The 16,639-nt window shown below is 35.5% G+C and overlaps 1 protein-coding gene and 1 long non-coding RNA gene across 3 annotated transcripts; one reads left to right on the top strand and one right to left on the bottom strand.

Annotated features, from left to right (window-relative positions):
* Window positions 1-211: 211 nt before the first annotated feature.
* mcoln1b (mucolipin TRP cation channel 1b) lies at window positions 212-15,398 on the bottom strand. Of its 2 annotated transcripts, none has more exons than XM_048193858.1 (13): window positions 15,261-15,398; window positions 12,347-12,597; window positions 10,771-10,938; window positions 9,835-9,991; window positions 7,414-7,495; window positions 7,040-7,136; window positions 5,706-5,805; window positions 5,524-5,630; window positions 5,291-5,440; window positions 5,104-5,205; window positions 4,356-4,478; window positions 2,661-2,867; window positions 212-2,341 (listed from the first exon to the last, which is right to left on the bottom strand). In XM_048193858.1, the coding sequence occupies exons 2-13, from the start codon at window positions 12,569-12,571 to the stop codon at window positions 2,210-2,212; spliced, it is 1,650 nt and encodes a 549-aa protein (XP_048049815.1). In that variant the 5' UTR covers window positions 12,572-12,597; window positions 15,261-15,398; the 3' UTR covers window positions 212-2,209. The 2 variants fall into 2 exon arrangements, with proteins under 2 accessions (XP_048049815.1, XP_048049806.1); XM_048193849.1 differs by lacking the exon at window positions 15,261-15,398 and adding an exon at window positions 14,526-14,760.
* LOC125270370 lies at window positions 15,370-16,265 on the top strand. Its single transcript, XR_007185340.1, has 2 exons — window positions 15,370-15,489; window positions 16,041-16,265. It is a non-coding gene; the product is annotated as an uncharacterized LOC125270370 (long non-coding RNA).
* The last annotated feature ends 374 nt before the right edge of the window (window positions 16,266-16,639 follow it).

Here is a 16,639-nt window from a genome sequence, read left to right as displayed (position 1 = left end):
TTTAATTTATATACATTTAAAAAATATGATAAATCCTTCAAAAACTGCACAGATATTGAGTAAAAACATTAATAAACAGAGTAAAATTACATTTGTTTTTTAAAAAAAACTATTATTTTGTTACAAAATTACATTTTGTTGCCTGGGGTCTCTGGAGTGTACTTCCCAAACGAAGACCGCACAAGGGTTAATCCATAAAACAAGCAGAATGTTTGATGTTGACATTCACAGATGTGTTTTATTTTTGACTTCAAGAGCGGACATTTGGGTGAGTGTTATAATGTGTCTGAGAATGGAGAGAGACATCAAATTTGTGCATATGAATCAACCATTTTAAATTAATTATACAAAAAACAACAGATACACTTTCAATCCCTTCAAATAAATTATGAAAAAAAAAAGGTGCAAAACTGCATTGTAAAAACCACCCACACATTTCTTCTGTTAAAAATGAGTGTCACTATCTGACGCTTTAAATAAAAGATGTTACACAAATGCAGGGACCAAAAGCATCTCAGCTTACAGTTACATACAATAAATTAAAAAAAATAAAAATACAGCATTTCAAATACTTTAAATCTCATTAAAACACCCCTAAAACATCAGTAAACGTCACAATAATCATGAAACTACACCAACAATTCATTCTGAATAAGAAACAATTACATCAAGGCAAAACCATCATCTTCCTCACCACAAAAACTATTAATCAAATTAAATATGAATTCAATAGATCTGAATGGATCTGATATTAAACTGCCAAAAGCTGAAGATGATTATTAGTGTAGAAAAGTGCATGAATGTTATCATAAATATGCTATACGGGGAGCTCATAAATAACTTACAATAATCAGAATAATCACTTGGAAATGATCCCTTTCAGTCCTGTATTTATCTGGTCCCTCATTCTAAACCACTGATTATTGTTTCTACATTACTATTATTGAATCTAATTAAGAATTAAAAGAAATATCAGCCATTTCAGACAATATTATCCTGCTACTGACCAAAAACATGCTTGTGAACACATAGAAAACACTCAAAGCTTCAATGCTCGAGTAACTCCCTGATGGACTGACCCGTGTGTCAATATGAAGGGAAAAACCTCTCTAGACGCCCAAGGCTTCTCCAAACATCAGAGTGTGTGACGCCTTGAAAGGAGCAAATGCACTGGAGACAGGTACAATACACCGTTCACATTAATATTCATGACAGAATAAACCTGCAAGCTATGCTTCCTGTAAACCACATACACACACACGCACACACACACAAATGCTAGAGAAATCTGAAACAAAGCACAGAAATGGCGTCTGAATGTGGCAATATCATCCATACGATGACGACAAAGCACAAATATCCTACTGTGCATATGAAACATAAGCATTAGAATATCTATATGCACAAAACACATTTTAAAAAATATCATAAAATCAGATGTGGTCCTAGCTGGCCATATGAACGCAATAAAAATGACCAGGTGAATCTCACAAAAATGTGCAGGTCATATTTCAGCCTAAAACAAACCCTAGTTTTGTTGCATTATTTTCATTATACAAATAATCAACCATTTTAAATGAGATTAACCCTGTTCAAATAAATTACAAGCTAAAAAAAATGTGCAAAATGGTGGTTTATTAAAAACACAAATATTCTCTTTGTTAAAAATGAATGTCACCATCTTAAAAAAAGAATGCCCTGGTATAGTGTCATAAATGTATGCATATTTAAAATAAATATTGCTTTGCATTTAAGAAAACAAAGCCTATAAATATTTGAATCTGCATCTTAAATATATGTATATTTCAATTGATTTCTTATTTTTCCCCTTTGATTTTAGGCTAAAATCTGCCCTGGACATGTCGTGAGAGTCACCAAAGCACTTGAAACTGCTGTTCTGTTTCCGTTTGTGTTGGCATTAGTGCGTGTGCTGTAAATCCTCCTCACCACTAGAGGACACCATTTACTTTAGCGGTTCTAGTGCAACATAAGTTCATCACAAAGCCAAGATGCTCATGAATATGCAAACACAGTCTGCTCATTAATTATAACAGATTTAAATGCCGTAAAAGCGTAGTTAAAACAAGTTTATCTGTAAACAAACAAAAACACACGAGTGTATGTCCGTCCTGTGTGTGAGATAAATGAAGAGTTACCCAGAAACCCCTCCACACACACACACACACACACACACACACAGTCAGTCTCTCTAGCTGAAGCAGCAGAAGACTGAACATGTCGACGGCTCCGGGCTGCGGAAGTTTCCGGAGGTCGGAGTGTCGGGACATTCAGCGATGAACCGGTGCAGTTCAGAGACTTGTGGCACGTCCTGAGTTTGTTGCTGAAACACACACCGTTTTTACACATTTGTATTTATTATTTTTTTTGTAAAAATGTTTAAATTTAGCAAGATGTGCTAGATGTTACACATAGTTTTGTGATAGTTTACAAGCTGATTTCAACATCTTTTGGTGGTTCAGACACAAATTTATCGAAGTTGTACTGTATCTTTCAACATTCCTTCTGATGTTCATTCATGTTTATTCTGTGCGCTAACTAGTAGGATTGTTGTATTTACTAAAAGTATTTTAATATTTTATTTTAGTGAAAATCAATTCTATTTCAATAAAATAGCTTTCGTTAAGGATAGTAAGACTCACCATGATGGTGTCGTAGGCTCCGGTGATGAGCGCGATGAAGAGCGACAGCACCATGTAGATGAAGAGTGAGATGAAGGTGTAGAGATAGACCTGACTGAAGACCCACACCAGCGCCCCGCTCTGCTCCATGTCCGAGAACGTGGCGAACATGTCGTCTCCGTTGATGAGAGAAAACAGGCACTCTGACACCGTAGCGAGAGAGCGGAACTGATGGATGGACAGAGACAAGGATCAGAAGACATGGAAATACTTAACATACTTTAGCGTGTTAATATATTAATGAAATGTAACATACTTAAGTGTGGTAATATATTAATGAAATGTAACAATTTAGCATGGTAATATATTATTGAAATGTAACATACTTAAGCGTGGTAATATATTATTGATATGTAACATACTTAAGCATGGTAATATATTATTGATATGTAACATACTTAAGCGTGGTAATATATTATTGAAATGTAACATACTTAAGCGTGGTAATATATTATTGATATGTAACATACTTTAGCGTGGTAATATATTATTGAAATGTAACATACTTAAGCGTGGTAATATATTATTGAAATGTAACATACTTAAGCGTGGTAATATATTATTGATATGTAACATACTTTAGCGTGGTAATATATTATTGAAATGTAACATACTTAAGCGTGGTAATATATTATTGATATGTAACACTTAAGTGTGGTAATATATTATTGAAATGTAACATACTTAAGCGTGGTAATATATTAATGAAATGTAACATACTTAAGCGTGGTAATATATTATTGATATGTAACATACTTAAGTGTGGTAATATATTATTGAAATGTAACATACTTAAGCGTGGTAATATATTATTGATATGTAACATACTTAAGTGTGGTAATATATTATTGAAATGTAACATACTTAAGCGTGGTAATATATTAATGAAATGTAACACTTTAACATGGTAATATAGTATTGAAATGTTACACACACATTAGCATGGTAATATATTAATAAAATGTAACATACTTTAGCATGGTATTATATTAAGAAAAAGTAACATACTTTAGCATGATAAAATTATTGAAATTACATACTTTAGCGTGGTAATATTATTATTGAAATGTAACATACTTTAGCGTGGTAATATATTAATGAAATGTAACATACTTTAGCATGGTAATATTATTATTGAAATGTAACATACTTTAGCATAATATATTAAAGAAAAGTGACACTTTAGCGTGGTAATATAGTATTGAAATGTAACATGCTTTAGCGAAGTAATATATTAAGGTAAAATGTAACACACTTTAGCGTGTGAATATATATTAATGAAATGTAACATACTTAAGCTTGTTAATATATTAATGAAATATAACATACCTTAGTGTGGTAATATATTAATGAAATGTAACATACTCAAGCGTGGTAATATAGTATTGAAATGTTACACACACTTTAGCATGGTAATATATTAATGAAATGTAACATACTTTAACATGGTATTATATTAAGAAAAAGTAACATACTTTAGCATGATAATATAATTGAAATTTAACATACTATAGCGTGGTAATATATTATTGAAATGTAACATGCTTTAGCGAGGTAATATATTAAGGTAAAAATGTAACACACTTTAGCGTGCAAATATATTAATGAAATGTAACATACTTTAGCGTGGTAATATATTAATGAAATTTAACATACTTTAGCATGGTAGGGTCCCAGAACGATCCAGCCACAGAAGCAGTAGCCCATGTAAATGGCAGCAGCGCAGCAGCAGAATCGGATCACGTTTGGAAAAGCAGCTCTTAGAGTCACGATAAGAATCTGGGAACAGATCAGACGATTCACATCAGCTGCTCACTCAGTCTAAACATTTCCTCTCTTACAGTTTGCGTTATTGTCTTGTTAATATTTGCAGAAAGTCAAATTTATTAAAAGAGAAGAAAGAAAATGTGAAGCTCACAAAGCATTCCTAAAAATTTCTGGGTTGTATATCAGGACAAAATCAAAAGAAATATTAACATTTTTACTAGCATAACAAACAAAAAAAGAAGCATATTTTTATGATCATTTAATGACCCATGATTTTATGTGTTAACAATTAAATTAAGCACATTTCCACTCCAAACATATATTACTATAATATTAAAAAAGATGTATTATGTAAAGATTGTAAGCAGTTTGTAATTTGTCCTATTGAATTTAAAATAAAAAGTAATAATATAGCAGGAAAAATACTGTATTACAGTAGTAAGAATCATCATTGAGAAAAAGAGAACTAAAAAAGTTAGACACTGAGACAGATTAGAATAATGAGAATGAGACTTCTTTTTTAATTACAAGGTGAATTTGATTTTAGGCTGAAATGTGACCTGGACATCCATATTAGAAGCATTGCTCAATGAGATATATAAATTACAATATACAACAGGAATGCAGTGTAACTCACATTGTATTTCTGAAAGAAGCTGAAGTATCGTAGCACTCCGACCCACACCATCAGGGTGGAAGTTCCCATCAAAATACTGCAGACGTCATACGACGACAGGTTCTGCAGCACAAACACAAGCACCAATCAGCTACAAGCACTTCTCAAACGCAGCAAGACCTTCAAACCTCAAAGGTAAGAGCATGACCTTCGTCTCGATGGCGATCTTGATGAAGGAGGCGATGATGGTGAGAACGTCACTGATGATGAGCAGCAGGTACCAGCCGTTGATGAACTCCAGACGGTCACCCCAACACACCGAACGGCCCAGAGACTGACGGAAATAACGCACAAACTCCTGCCAACACAGGTGAATCGTGATTTAAGATGCATTAGGAAAGCAAATGTTGATGTCCTGCACACTTTCTCTTCTCCACTTACGTTCTGCAGGATGATCCCTCTGAGGATGGAGCGTCCGCACAACACCAGAGACAGACCGCAGATCACCGCCACCAGCACGTCGAACGCCACACGCGCGTAACTGTCCGCTGGACACAGAGACAGACTGTTTCAGCTTCAGCAGGATCACAGACAGAGATTGAGAGCGGTTTGTGTCGTCTCACCGTGTCCCGACACATTGGGGTCTCTGCACTCTTTAATGGACGCCTCGTTGTGCAAACTGAGCTTCACTTTACCACTGTGAGCCTTGTTATCAAACAGGATCTGAAACATGCACAGAAAGCATCATGTGCTTAGAAAGGTGCAACATACACGAAAATGTTATTTCACATATTATATTATAATATAAATGACCCTTTTCTAATATATAATATAATATAATATAATATAATATAATATAATATAACCCTTTTTTTAGGATTTTTTGTTGTTTTTGAAAAATATCTCTTCTGCTCACCAAGACTGCTTTATTTGATCAAAAATACAGTAAAAAATGTGAAATATTTTTATAATTTAAAATAACAGTTTTCTATGTGAATATATGTTAAAATGTAATTTATTCCTGTGATCAAAGCTGAATTTTCAGCATCATTACTCCAGTCTTCAGTGTCACATGATCCTTCAGAAATCATTCTAATAAGATGATTTGATGCTCAAGAAACATTTATGATTATTTTCAATGTTTAAAACAGTTGTGCCTCTTTATTTTTTTGCGGAAACTGATACATTATTGTTCGAAAGTTGTTGTTTTTTAACACAATTAATACTTTTATTCAGCAAAGATGCATTAAATTGATCAAAAGTGACAGTAAAGACACTGTCAAAAAGGACAAACAATTCAGAAGTTATAAGCAAAAATAACCATTTTTCGTATCTCCAGACCAGTAGGTGGCGCTGCGCCGAAATGCTGCATGTAGCCTCAGGTCATGTTTGTGATGACAGGTACCAAGTTTGGTCTGAATATGATAAAGCGTTGAGCCTGATGTCTATGCTATGTAAAATTTGTTCACGAGTTTTTCGAAAACGGTTTGAGAAATTGACTTGAATTCCATAACTTTTTATTGGCATGGTCTGAAGATGATCTGGTTCAATTTTCGTGAACCCATTCTTATGCGATCGTAAAATACAGCATTTTAGCACAAAATTCAAAATGGCCGAAATGGGAAAATTGGATATCATTCAAGGCTGCATGACGCCCCAAATCTAACAAGACCACATTTATGATTGGACAAACCAAGATGTGTCAAAAAAAGTTTGATTTCAAATAAATGTTTTACTTTCTATTAATTCTATTCAAAAATCCTGAAAAAAACGTGTCACAGTTTCCACAAAAATATGAAGCAAATAAATGCAGCCTGGGTGGACATATCAACAATTATAATAACATTATAATAATCTTAACGATTCCAAACTTTAATAATATAATATAACACAATATTTAACTATATATCTTGATGAAACATTATTAGATGTTGTAAATGTGTAAATCTCTGCCTACAGTAATGGAGAAGGTGTAGCAGTCGGGAATCTCGTTATTAATAATCGTCTGGATGTTTATGGCCTTCAGCTGAAACTGGATGGTCACATGAATCAACCTGCGGAGAGACAGAGAGAAGTTCAGAGAGGAACTTGAGCAACGATTTCTTAAGACAAACGGCACATTTACACAGACAGGGTTTGAGAACAGTAACGGTCTGCATTTCGACTGAGCTACAGCTAAACCTCGCTTTGGGGATGTTAAAAAACGATTGATGAAAAAGTAAATAATGTTCTGTTTGTGCTGGTGTGTGATTCTTATATATTTCATAAACAACAGCAGCATTAATATGTTCTCATTTAGAATCGCTAGAGTAACGTGTGTCTTCGTCTCACTTTTGGAAATTGAGGGTGATGTTCTTGTAGTGGTTTTGTGGTGGAGCTGAAGGGTCTGGCGGCGGATCCACTCCGATGCAGTCTGAACAACAACAGAAACACACAGAAGAATAGTGAATACGGCTCATTTAGAATCACTGATGATTCAAACGGACAGCAGGTGTGTGTTGCTAGGCAGCAGAGGAACCAGAACACAGATTCTATGGAATTCTGAATCTTTAGAACTTCAGTTTTAACACTGCAGTAGCTTGTTAAAGGTGCTAAAGAGGATCTTTTCGTCGACTGAGAAACCAAAGACTGTTAGTGAGTTTTTGTACTGAGCGCATGCGTAAGAACAACCCCCCTCCTTCACAGCTCATTTCGAGGGAACGCCTCCCAAAACTTGTGCACGAGTATTGGAACACGAGTGTTTGTTTACCACCGGCATTCGCTGTGTCGTGTTCGTGGATTCATTATGTCGGACTCACCGCAGGTAACTCATAATCTGCAGTTGTTACTCCTGTCTCCTGACAAAAACATTGCATGCGGCGCCTGTGGAGTGTGGAAAGTTACTGGAGCGCGCAGCCGCGCACGTCTCTCACAAGAAACGCAATGGCAGTGATTGACAAGCCAGAGGGCCAATCGTTTACGCGATGATCGCGTAAACGATTGGCTGATGTTTTTAAGGCCCTACCTCGTGCACAGATGATGTATATTAATATTATTCCTTTCAGTGCACCTAATAAATAGTCTTTTATCAGTTAGCAAAGACTGTTTCAAGTAATATTGCAAAAATGTATAAAACAAAACATCCTCTTTAGCACCTTTAAGGCAGGAACACACCAAGCCGACGGTCGGCCGACTAAGTTTTCTCAGTGTGTTCCACGCCGTCGACTGAAGTTGGTCCTCGTCGGCTTTTTTTCGGCCGATTTGAAATGTTGAATCGGCGTTGGAGCTCGTCGGGCCATCTGATCATTCTGATTGGCTGTTCAGATACTGCCACCTGCTGGTTCGGAAAGGCATTTCATCTCACGCAGGTGCAGAACTGACGTGCTACTTGGTCGTCGGCTGTCTAGCGTTGGTTTGGTGTGTCAGGGCAACTTTGGACACAGACGCTGCTGACGTGAGCAAACCCCCGCAGTCCGCTTTCGTCGCCACTAGTTCGTTGGCATCGGCTTGGTGTGTTCCGGCCTTTAGGATACATCTGCTCTGTTCTGAACACTAGTGAGCTGCCTTCTTAGGGAGCCAGAATGCACTGCAATGAAGTCAGTAAAATGTATCCAAGATGGTGCACAATCAGGAGAAATGCTGATGAAAGACATGCTAATGTTGGCATGAAATGGAAGTTGCAACCGACTTCACTAACGTATTGTGAGGTATTTCTGAGAGAAACAGTTTATCTATCGTTTGTTGACCGGATTGTAAAAAAAAAAAAAGCACTGCATACTGAAATATTTTCTTGTTAGTATTTTTGTCTTGTTTTCCAGTATGATTATCTTATCATTCTTAAATCAAAATGTATTTATTTGAGAAGGAAAATGGCATATGATATTAAAACTTTTTCAGAAAAATGTAGCAAAATTAAGTGAGTTTGTGCTTAAAACAACAAAAAAATATCCAACAGAAAAATAATATTGGTAAGAAATATAATATTAATAATAATAATAATAATAATAATAAAAAAAGACAAAACAATATTTTTTCTCTTTAAATGAAGTTTTTTTACTTACTGGACTGACATTTTTGTTTTTGATGTTTTAAGCTAATAAACTCTTAAAATTTAACTTTTAAAATTACAATTTTTCCAGAAATTAGATTTAATATGTCTTTTTGCTTCTCAAATAAATGTATCTTAATTTAGGAAATAGGAATAATTTTATAAATAAAATTTAAAAATATGCACGGATGAATCATTCATAATATAATATAACCAGTAACATGCATTACAAAATTAACTAAAACTGTCAATTTTATTTTCATGTCACCATTAATAAATAAACCTAATAATGACTATTTTCCCCAATATTTGAGTGTTCTTAGAATATCATGTTGTAAGCCTAGCAACACGAATGCCAAAATTAAACTGTAAAGTCACTATGAAATCAAAATGTACAATTCTTATTTATTATGGAATTTTGTAGTATATATTATAAATACTTTACCCCTAATCTTTAAATCAAAATTACTTTCCTCCCTCTTGCAGCTCATCTCTTTCTCTTCGCTGATGACAAGAGCGGTAAAACCTGTCACTCACATCAGATAGCAAGCCACAACCATCCAATCAATTCCCAGCCGTTTCACTCGGATATACGTCACAATAAGGAAGAATAGACTAGTGCAACTTCCATTCATGATGACTTTGAAAACATCAGACAGAGAGACGACTAAGATTTAAAATCACAGCTAAAGATTTGTGTATTATGAAATAGATTTTCTGCCCACCAGTGACAACATGAGGGTCGATGTCAAACGTGTCGTTAACGGGGTCGATGGTGCCCTTCTTGTAGTAGTGCTGGCACAGATAGAGGGCGCTGTCGTTCAGACCCGCACCTGGAACGTACGCGTACCTGCCCACTGACTTCTGCGGCAGAGCCAGATACTGACAGACAGACAGAGGTTATATTCAGACAGATCTGACATACTATTTCTGCAGTATACAGGATGAGAGCTAGGAACAACATGTTTGCATGATCATATAGATTAGTCAAAATGTGCAGGATAAAGCAGAGCACATGGTGAGATACTTGCACACTACATGCTGTTTGCTGTATTAAAGGGCATTTTTCAGTATATACTGCACAGTAAGCACTAAGATAGTAATCTAAAACAGCACTGATCTGAGAGTATAATCCAAAGAAAAACAGATAAAGCAGCAAGTCTTTACTGCCGCTTAGAGTTTTGACATGAAGGTCAGTGTTTCAACACTCCTCTGATGTGCTAATGTTGCTAACATCCTGTTTAGCCAACGGTTACTGAAACTACAGATTGATCAACGGCATCCTAAATCAATAGCAAGGACTTCAGTTACTTAATACAGCATCATTCATTGAATTAATTAAAATATTTATTAGGCTACACTACCGTTCAGAAGTTTGGGGTCAAAAATACAGTAAAAATTGTGAAATATTTCATATATTACGATTTAAAATAGCTGTTTTCTATGTGAATATATGTTAAAATACAATTTATTTCTGTGATCAAAGCTGAATATCTATTGCACAGAGAATTACAGAAATCTTCAAGCATGTATCTTTATCTGGAGGTTGTTATTCACAGGTAAGCCTCGCGCACAGGTGCTGAAATCAGGCACGTCCCTCATGAGATCAGGTGATCTGTTTAAACACACTGACGCTCACATGTGCAGATGTGGGTCTGTACCTGCTCTATGGCGTAGTTGATGTGATCGTGGACGCTTTTCTGTGTGTGGATACACAGCGGCTCCTCAGAACCATCCTGATAATCTCGCAGGAACAGATGCTTGAAGGAGTCGGTGTTCTCCTCCTTAAACGCCACCACCATCTGATTACTGAGACCAAACAGCACCAGCTGACAGAGACAGAGAGGTGTCATACAGCAGTTAAGACATGCAGCGGCATGGAAAAATAAATATTAACTATGTGCACTTAAAGATGCAGTTTTCAGATACTGTTGTCATTGCAGAAATACTCCTTTCCTGTCCCAAAACCTAATAATTACTACAGTAAAACTAGTAACTTAAAGCAAAAAAATAGTGTTAAAAAATTAACTAAGGGGCACCGCTTTCAACGTAAAATCGAAACCTTTCATTTGTTTTGTCCGTTCATCTACATGACCTGAAAACGCAAACTTTTGAAAACGGATTTCAAAGTGCACGTTTTTGAAAACGATACCGTTATCGTCTCTGTGTAAACTACAAAAATGCAAATTTGTGAAAATAGTGGCGTCATGCATATTATGGGTTCAGTCTATAGGAGCATAGTGTTTCTTTACAAAGTGACATCACCATCTACTTGCCTGGCATGAATAATACAGCGTTTTTAGTCGTTTTCGCGGATCAGTGTGAACAGGGATTGTTTTGACAAAGTTGTCGTCTGTACGTGAAAAATGCAAAGGAAATTTTTTGTTTTAAATTTTTCCATTTTTAGTACATTGTTGTCTTGTAAATGTACCCTAAATGACTCTGAAAGCCTCTTTCTATGGAAGCTTGTTTTTCTGCCATTGAATAAAAAATAATCTCACAATTCTGATTTAAACTCACAATTCTGACTTTTTTTCTTGCAATTCTGACTTATTTTCTCAGAATTGTGAAATAAATTCGCAATTGCGTGTTATAAAGTCAGAATTGCGATATATATAAACTCACAATTCTGAGAAAAAATTGCGAGAGAAGTCACAATTCTGACTTTATAACATGCAATTGCGACTTTACATCATGCAATTCTGGCTTTATTTCTCGCAATTGCGAGTTTATATCACAATTCTGAGAAGTAATGGTGGCATGTCACTTTAAATAAGTGCTAAATGAGGAATAATGTAATTAATATCACGTATATTACCAGTCAACAAAACTAAAAGCAAAAGTGTCCAATAACAGAGGGTTAAAGAGATGATAAGCATTTAACTGATTGCAACACAACTGCATTCATGAAATTGGCTATATGTAAAATATAATAACTTCTATTAGGCTCCTAATATTAATAAATCTCCTGTGAACGGTTGTTCTCACAATAAATTGCATAATGCAATAATGTGTAAAACAATGCAAATAATATTATTTATAATAATTACAAAAAATATTACATGATTTAAATAAATTAAATTAATAAAATTGTTTTAATGAGATGTTGAGTGCATTAAATAAGCACATGCTTTGATATTTTTATTATCAAATGCAATGACTTTCAGACCTTTTTTGAAGCTGCTGATGAATATGAATGCTGGAGCAGACAGAAAGACTCTCAGTGGGTTGATGTACCTGTACAGTGACTATGATGATCTTCAGCAGCTGAAGCACCAGTTTGAAGGGTTTGCGGCCTTTAGCGTGGTATTTATCACAGGGGCTCATGAAGAAGTACTTCAGCTTCCTCCTCAGGGCCTCCTCCTCTTCCTCCGTCCGCTTCCCCGAGCCCGACGAGCACACGTCCAGGGAGGAAGGGCTGCCGTGACACCCACCATTCAGGTCGCCGGAGCCGTATCCCATCACGGGGCTCAGCAGCCGGTCCTTCTCTGAGGAAAACACATACAGTACAACAACGGGTCATCTGCTGTTAAAAAACAACGACAAACAGATACCATGGGAACTCTATAGAAATAAAAAATTTATATTATATATATATATATATATACAGTGCCCTCCACAATTATTGGCACCCTTAGTAAATATGAGCAAAGGCGGCTGTGAAAATAAATCTGCATTGTTTATCATTTTGATCTTTCATTCAAAAAAAATGTACAAAATTCTAACCTTTCATTGAAGGAAAACAGTTGAAAGTGGGGGGAAACTCACATTATGAAATAAATGTTTTTCTCCAATACATGTTGGTCACAATTATTGGCATCCCTAGAAATTCTATGAGTAAAATATCTCTGAAGTATATTCCCATTCATATTTACATTTTTTAGCACACCAGGGTGATCATGAACATGAAATTGTCCAGCCATGACTTCCTGTTCCACAGCAGTATAAACATGAGGAAACACAAAGGCCAAATTCCCATAATCATTCATCACAATGAGTAAAACCAAAGAATATAGTTCTGATGTGCAGCAAAAGATTGTTGAGCTTGTTTGTGGTTGGATCTTCCATCAGGACAATGATCCAAAACAAACATCAAAACCAACACAAAAATGTGTCACTGAGCATGAAATTAAGCTTCTGCCATGACCATCTCAGTCCCCTGACCTGAACCCTAAAGAAAATGAGTGGAGTGAACTGAAGAGAAGAAGCACTAACATGGAGCTGGAATCTGAAGGATCTGGAGAGATTCTGTGTGAAGGAATGGTCTCTGGTCTCTGATCTTCATAATGTGATTTTTCCCCCCACTTTCAATTCTTTTCCTTCAATGAAAGGTTATAATTTTGTGAATTTTTTTAATGAAAGATCAAAAGGATAAACAATGCAGATTTATTTTCACAGCCGCCTTTGCTCATAATTACTAAGGGTGCCAATAATTGTGGAGGACACTGTATACACATACAGAGCTGGGTAGTAACTGATTACATGTAATCTGGATTACGTAATCAGATTCCAAAAATCAAGTACATGTAATTAGAGTAAACTACTTTTTAAAATACTCGTAATCAGACTACAGTTACTTTTTTAAAGATTGCATGATTACATATTATTTACACAATGGCAGAAAGTTGTTCACAATTCATTGATTCTCCTAATTTTTCATTTTTTTACGTTTACATTTTTTTCATAATTAACCTGCCTCTTATATGCATTCGTGATGCGTTTTTCTGGTGGTGAGGGGGACCACCGCCACCAGACGTCCACAGAAATCAGCAACAACAAGAATATTTGTTTTTATAATGTTGCTGTTTTCTAAATTTACTAAATTTTAAGTAAATATGTTTTAAAATCATAAGATGTGATTTTGTTTTATTCAGTGTTACTATCAGCAAACACTAACAGGCACATTAGTGTTAGTATTTTGAGGTATTAACTGTCCATGTTGTTAGTGAATAGAATATGTTTATTGGAATATATTTTTTTCTTTGTATCTGTCAAAATAGTACAAGATTATCCTACAATATATGTGGCATCAAATAAGGGTTAGCACAAAAGTAATCTAAATGTAATCCAAAAGTAGTCAGATTACATTACCAAAAATTAGCAATCTAAGAGATTGTATTACTGTAACTGATTGCAATTCATAAGTAATCTACCCAGCTCTGTGTATATATATATATATATATATATATATATATATATATATATATAGAGAGAGAGAGAGAGAGAGAGAGAGAGAGAGAGAGAGAGAGAGAGAGAGAATAACAATTTGTTATGCAGTGAGGTCAGTTTAGGTTTCTTCTTAAGATACAATAATTTAACCTCAGACACATTAACTCGACACACATCTGTCGTAAAAGTTTCTATCCATTCATCGAGAAACAGAAAAAAATAATATAATATCAATATAATATCAAACCTGTGGCCCCTTGAGCTGAAGGTCTGGAGAAAGAGCTCGTCATATTATGACCATCGATGAGCAAAAACAGATATTGATAGATAAATCACAATAATATGATCGTTGATGGGTTTAGAAAACATAAGCAGACGCAGATGAAGCGCATCTCTGCAGTCTGAAGGTCTGAACATGAGCAGAAAAACACAAACACCAGACGCTCTCTGACCACAACCGCGATGTCAAAATAAAAGTCCCAAAACAACCCAAGCAGGAAGTATTTACATTGTATTTTTAGTAAGGTAATATAAAATGGTCATTTTTTGCATTAGGTCTAAATGACGAACACATTCATGATTTATTAGGACTTTATGTCGAAATGAAGAAGACCAATGACAGTGATTGATTAACGTTACCCGCAGATTCTCGCTTTTTGGGGTTTTAAAAGACACTCCAATCTCTGACCACAAGCGCTGTAAAAATAAAAGCCAATAAGAGCCCAAGCACGCAGCATTTACAATTTATTTTTAGTACTGTAAAATCAAATGATCATATTTAGGGCTAAATTACAAGATCTAAGATCATAAATATTAATTAGCTTATTCTGCAGTTGCCTGGTAACCTAATATATGGCTAATATAACCTAATGTACTGGCATTTTTTAATTCCTTCTTCTTATTTGTCTTTTTGAAATTGATCCTTTTGGAATATGTAAAATAGTCATCCTAAAGCACTTTGTATTTAAAAAATACAACTCACCAAATATAGCTATCCAACGCACCAAACTCCCGCCTTTCCTTTAGTCCTACTGGGTGTACGTCACGTTGCGTAATGAATATTAATGAGCTAGGCTTTTATACGCATGTCTCTTCGCTCCTACCGACAGTTGGCGATTCAACACAGAGAAACATGGCTGGACTGAACGTAGAAGCAGCGGCGGGAAACATCTGAAGCGTTGGACTTTCTCGATTAAAGCGATTTATTTCAGGTATTCAGATTGTTCTAATGATATTGTTTACCAAGAAGAAATACTGTACAATCTTTAAACGGTGCGGTTAGAGAAACGTTTGGGCTCACGCGACAGGAGCGCAGTTACCACGTGTTCACCACGAGGGCATTTCAGAGTCAGTTAAACGTGAGGGAATGTACTTTAATATAATGAAAGCTTGAAGTGACAGACTTTCTGTACATATCTTATCCCTCAGGTGTGTTATTTCTGCTTTTTATAATTAAACTTAGTTTGAAAATCTCCATTTGACTTTGAATTGAATGATTAGCACATGTTTTAAACCCTTTAAACCCTGGTTTGTTTTGAATGTGCACACAGTTAGAGCCCTGCGTTGCTTTCCGTGCATTGTGGGGTGTAGGATGTGTGCTACAGCACTGCAGGATCTGTGTTATCTTCTCTCTGTCCTCACGAGAGCTGAGATGCTTCAGATCCTGCTACAGTTTCATTAGAGATGCTTAGATTTCACATGAATGATATAGGCATCTGCTCCCTGCAGACTGTTTCATGCATTCATTTCTTTTGACGTGCAGGATGATGCAGAACTGATGGAGAGACAGAAACTGGATTGACATCGTTGTAAGTGCTGCTCGTGTCTCCAAACACTGGCAATCCGCAAGATAAGCAGATGAGTGTTTATCACTGCAACTTCAGCATGTCAAGGTATCATTTTGACAAAAATGTGTTCATGACAGACCCTGGAAAAACTATATAAATATACCAATAACTAAATCACCAATAAATAAAGTGCAATAAAACACAAGGTGTCTTTGAGTCTTTTATTATTATTATCAGTATATGTCTGTGATGGGCAACTTCACTCCTGGGGTCAGATCGTCATACCTCGCTTAATACATCTGCGATGATTTGATAGATCCCAGATCTTCTAATTGTGATAACTGAACTCTGGCGAATTTGGTTCTTCAAACAAATTTGCAGTTTGGATTAAAATATCTGGATTTAGTTAAAGTTTCTTAAGGGTCAAGATCAAGTTATCTGCATCTCCTGCGCTGCATCAAGCTGTTCCCATAATAGCTGTTTCATTTTTGGGTGAACTAACCCTTTAATTTAAAGTTCTGTCATTTATTACTCGCCCTCATGTCGTTCCACACCCGTAAGACTTTCGTTCATC

Source organism: Megalobrama amblycephala, linkage group LG1 (assembly GCF_018812025.1).
Source record: "Megalobrama amblycephala isolate DHTTF-2021 linkage group LG1, ASM1881202v1, whole genome shotgun sequence".
NCBI classification, from domain to species: domain Eukaryota; kingdom Metazoa; phylum Chordata; class Actinopteri; order Cypriniformes; family Xenocyprididae; genus Megalobrama; species Megalobrama amblycephala.
This window is presented reverse-complemented; position numbering and strand designations above follow the sequence as displayed.